A 5,000-nucleotide genomic window follows, 5' to 3' on the forward strand; every position below is an offset into this window, starting at 1 on the left:
TAACAACTTTGTTCCTTGCTATTATTTTTCAATGAATGATTAGCAAGGTAAAAAAAAAAAAAAGTAGAAAAAAAAAGAAAAAGAAAAAACAGAAAGAAAGACTGAAAAAGAAGAAATAAAAAGTAGCTAACTTTCTATGACTTACTGTGTTACATATCATTAAGTTAAAAAAATAATTTATCTACTATATATCTATCTTGAATAAGACACTTGTTGCTATCTCTGAACTGTGCGCCTTAATCTGATGACACAGTGATTTTATTATATCAATTCTATTTACACATACATAGTTTTGGAAGTCTATAGTCATCAAGGAATCAATGACAGGCCTATTTTATCTCACCTGTTTAACCCATTCCTTGAATTTTAATGAAGAAAAAAATATATACATATAGTACTAACCTGAAAATCCTGACTAATCAAGAAATGAAATAAAAAGATGAGGGCAAGTAGGCCAAATAATTGACATATTAGTGACTAAGCACTTCTGTAGACATCTATGTGTATACAAAACTGACAAAAGAAAACTACTTGTGCACAGTGCATGTGCACCAGTGCCAATGGGTTAAAGACAGTTTTTATAATTCTTTTTTTTTTTATCTTAATCACAGTATTCTAGATTCTTAATGGCCTTAATCATACTACCAATCATCATCTTCATCCTCAACACCTTCAAACAGCCTATCATAACAAGCTCCATTCGCTTTGTTGAAATGATCATAAGGACGTTCTTTGTCTAAATAGAGCATACACAGCCAGCAGAAATCTACTCTGCAACGGTGACAAGTCATCTTGTTGCAACCAGAGATTTTCTGTCATAGGAAAAATTGGATCTTTATTACTTACCCCTGCAACAATATCATTCAGCAACAACAGAAATAACAGTATCTACAGTCAATTCCTACAATGACAGAAAAAATGGAGAAATGGGAGACTGAATTTAATTTTCAAATAACAACAACAAAGACTCACCTCAATCTTGGCACAGCATTTGGGGCACTGCTTTGAATTCTCTTCCAAGTAGTTCAGGGAAAGGTACTCGTTCATCAGCAATTCCATGTACTTCTTGCCAAATCTTCTTTCAAGTTCACGCTTGGCATCAGCATCTCCACTTACATACAGATCTAAGGCTTGCCTTGCTTCAGTCTTCTTCAGCTTACAAGGCTCAATCCCATGCCACCCAAATCTGTGACAAAAAATGTATATTTTATATATGAACATGCATTCTTGTAACAATACGATTTTCAGTATTACAATACTAAAACAAAATGTGGGATTTGCATTACCTCAGTCAAATACCTATACAAGTTACAAGAATTTCTTTTAGAAGATTTTGAAATCTAACCACAAATCTACTGCTTATTAATACATCTGATCTCTCTATTCCCCTTGCAATATGAACAAGACCTACCTAAATATAGCAATGTATTCCTGGAGAGACAACTGCACACATGCCCCTAAAATCATAGCAATTGCCTCACCTGCACAAACCACAGAAGACAAACTTGCATGAAGGACAGGACCCTTGGCCTTCTTCTATAGTCACAGGATACTGGCAGTGCATCCTTGGGCAAGGCTGGATATCACCCAATGCAGACAGTGTAGTGTTGAGCAACATTTCATCCCATCTCTTGTACATATCTTCTGAGACAAGCTCTTGAACCTATAAAATTGTTTGATCATTTAGATTCTTTGACTATATTAATCATAATAAATCACATATCCAATAAATTCAGTTCATCCACATATATATTTATTAACTGCATTGCAAACTCTAACCAGCAAGAGTGACACATACAACATAAACATTGAGACTATTAAATTCTGTACTGTGAAAAAGGAGGAAATTTTAAATACTTATTACTTTCCAAGTTAATATAAAAATATATTCCCCTGAATTCCCACCAAAAATGTATTGAATTAAATCAAATGAAAACTAACTAAATCAGAACTTTAAAAATGATGAAAAAAATGGAAAAAATTACCTGTTTTGGGTTGGCTTCTGATTCACAGTCATCCTCAGGACATCTGAGGAACTTGATGTTTCCCTCATTGATCTGCACCTCAAAATATGATGCCATACAGTCTTTACAATATACATGATGGCAAGGCCAGAACTCTAAACAATGACTCCCTAGCTTATCCATAAAGCAAACTTTACATTCAAAATTCTTATTACTGAAGACTTTCCTTCTCATGTCTTCATCATAGTCACGCAGCAATCTGAGCATATTTGTGTTTGGAGCAATGTCCTGAATAGTTCGAGAATCAAGGCTCAGGCTACCATGTCCTGCTTCACTTACAACTGCAGCTCCTTCAGTTTTGCCACTATTATCACTATGGGAATTATCACAGATTTTGCCTTCATCACCATTAGCACCAGTTTCCCCCTGAACCTCCTGTTGTAATGCCCCGTCACCAATGTTCATGCTCTGAACAGGCTTAATAATATCTAAATTTAATTCATCTGTAAAACCAAGGCTTTCGAGACTGCTGTCTTTCAGGAACTGGGCCCAGGTGAACATGATAACACTTCCTTTGTTCTCTTCCCATTGAGCATCCAACTGGGTGCAGAGCTGAGTTAACTGGAAGTAAAACAAATATGAAATAATTTCTGAATACAATAAATTCAGTTTAAAATAATTTTAGGTCTCAGGTTCAAATCAAGTTATCAAAAAGGTCTTTCAGTATAAGCTTTTTGGTGAATTACATAAACCAGTTGCAGTGCAAATCAACAAAACCTAAAATGCATATACTCTACCTGTGCACGATTAAGCCACTTGCAGGAGAGTGTGAAGTTTGGTGGATGCTCCGAGGGGTATGTGGAGGGATATGTGAAGTGAAGGTAGAGTGGAGGCAAATGTTCCACCACAAGCCTCTGTTCAAGCACTTCATCTGTGGAATGTGCAAGAACTTATAATGGTTTCTTTTAAAACTATTTCATAAAGCTAAAAGTGTAGTATTAATCTAGCTTTTATCATCCTTCCCACACATATCTGCCTTGACATCTAAAACAATGCTCCTTGATTACAAAATTAAATACTGAAAAGTATGCAGAAGAAATATACAACAGTTGTTTCACTTCATTTTTAAACACTACTATCAAAACTACCTTGGAGATAACTTGGCTGAGAATAATCAATACATCATGTGAAAGCATTTAAAAATCAAACAAACTTGAGAAGCCATTTTCTAAAAAAAAAAACATACTCCCAAACTTACTGAAAGCTTAAGAAATCCACTGACATAATCTATAGCAATGCATGGCATCTGAAGTGGATATATGGTATTTAGTTTTTTACAGTCAATAGGAGACATGCTTATATATGCAACTCAAAAGTATCAAAAAACAAATCATGACAACAAATTCAGTGAATTATGAATGCATATATGGATTCTTTTGACCATACAGAACAACCAATGCATTATGGAATGAATATACATATGGATACTTAGGATTATATGGAGGTTTAATATTTTGGGGGCATACTTAAAGCAGATTCATGATAAAGCAATTCAATATAGTCCAGTATACATAGATCACTGACTGTATGAGTGTGAAACAAACTTTTTGTGAATAACACTAACTATATGCCTAAATACACAAATAATATTTTAAGAAGTATAATAACTGTTGTAATATAACATTAAACAACTTTCAGAATATGACTTACCATTTTCCCCCACTCTTTTAGAAAGAATTGAGAACTCCGGAGGTAAATCTAAGTGTATCGCAAGTTCTCCTCCCTTTAAGACCTCATCTTTCACAGCCAAGTCTTCTTCTGCATCATGATCCAATGCTGATACAAAGGAGTCCTCATATATGCTTGCTAAGGCCAGCAGTTCATCATCTTGCTCTTCTCCATCAAGAGACATACTCTTGAGTTCCTGTAGGATAATGGTTAAACCATGAGAGACTAGTAATAATACTTTTTTATACTATAATATTCTCTGATTGTTTATGTAAACCCAATAAATAGGATACACAGATTTTGCTATAAAAAAACAAGGCTGATCATGAAATCTGACAGAAGCACAGATACATTTCACTAAGCAACAATTTTCTTCTCATTCTTCTTTTTCACTTACAAACTAGACAAGCCTTAAGGATACTATATTCCCCTTATAATATGATTTCAGTCTATTTCCTCAAATTGATTATATCCTTATTAGTGACCCCTTAAATGGTTTACAATGTAACAGAAAAATGCAGAAAAACTATAATCTGACAGTTATGCAATATTTCCAACAAATATATGTACTGGATATAATCTTTCTTTACATGAATATTAACACAACTTGTAACTTATCCCATCAGACCAAATACAAACAAGTCTAATTTTAGTTCAGTCCTCAGGAGTGTTACAATGATATTTATTAATAGTTAGAAAGTAACCAGGGATTAGTATTATCATCTGGAAGACAGTTTATTGATTACAAATCATTGGTTAATTTTCCTCATGACATGTTTTATGATATGTTTTTTTGATTAGTACTTTCCACACCATGTGCAATCCAATACCAATAGTAAGACACAATGGGTTTAATTACGAGTCACATGAAAACACTAAATAAGATGATAGGTACATTTGCTCCATTCACTTCATTGTACATGGAGGCAATTTTAGTGAACTATTCCAAATTTGACATATGAATTATCTGGAAAGAAGGTATGACGCATGGAATAAATATATATTCGAAAAAGAATAACTGTTAGTATTGTGACAAATTTTGTGAAACATTCTGAGCGAACCCTTAATACATATATGTAAATACTACAAGCTATACCCACAGTCACTCGAAATAGAATGTTTACTCAGCAAATCGCCTCTAGACTCATAATGATCGGGAATATTCGGCTTCTAAACACAAAAAAAAAACGAAACCACTGTCAAGAATTCAGAATTATTGCCAAGGATGTTTTTACTCTATATTCAGATATGTCACAAACTCAAACCCATATTACCTGTAACTTTCAACGCTGATAAATAATGTAGAAA

General features: G+C 33.7%; 1 protein-coding gene across 2 annotated transcripts in view; it reads right to left on the reverse strand.

Annotated features, from left to right (window-relative positions):
• Positions 1 to 5,000, reverse strand: part of LOC113819109 (E3 ubiquitin-protein ligase RNF14) — a 17,633-nt gene that overhangs the window by 12,535 nt on the left and 98 nt on the right. The window contains exons 1-7 of one of the 2 annotated variants that reach the window (XM_027371359.2): positions 4,967 to 5,000; positions 3,675 to 3,888; positions 2,762 to 2,895; positions 1,986 to 2,585; positions 1,482 to 1,663; positions 973 to 1,186; positions 1 to 812 (exon numbers count right to left, since the gene is read on the reverse strand). The exon at positions 1 to 812 is cut by the window's left edge and continues 987 nt beyond it; the exon at positions 4,967 to 5,000 is cut by the window's right edge and continues 98 nt beyond it. In XM_027371359.2, coding sequence (XP_027227160.1) covers positions 642 to 812; positions 973 to 1,186; positions 1,482 to 1,663; positions 1,986 to 2,585; positions 2,762 to 2,895; positions 3,675 to 3,876 — 1,503 coding nt within the window. In that variant the 5' untranslated portion in view covers positions 3,877 to 3,888; positions 4,967 to 5,000 and the 3' untranslated portion in view covers positions 1 to 641. The remainder of the gene's footprint in view (positions 813 to 972; positions 1,187 to 1,481; positions 1,664 to 1,985; positions 2,586 to 2,761; positions 2,896 to 3,674; positions 3,889 to 4,966) is intronic. The other variant, XM_027371351.2, reaches the window with a different exon arrangement.

Source organism: Penaeus vannamei, chromosome 18 (assembly GCF_042767895.1).
Source record: "Penaeus vannamei isolate JL-2024 chromosome 18, ASM4276789v1, whole genome shotgun sequence".
Taxonomy (NCBI): domain Eukaryota; kingdom Metazoa; phylum Arthropoda; class Malacostraca; order Decapoda; family Penaeidae; genus Penaeus; species Penaeus vannamei.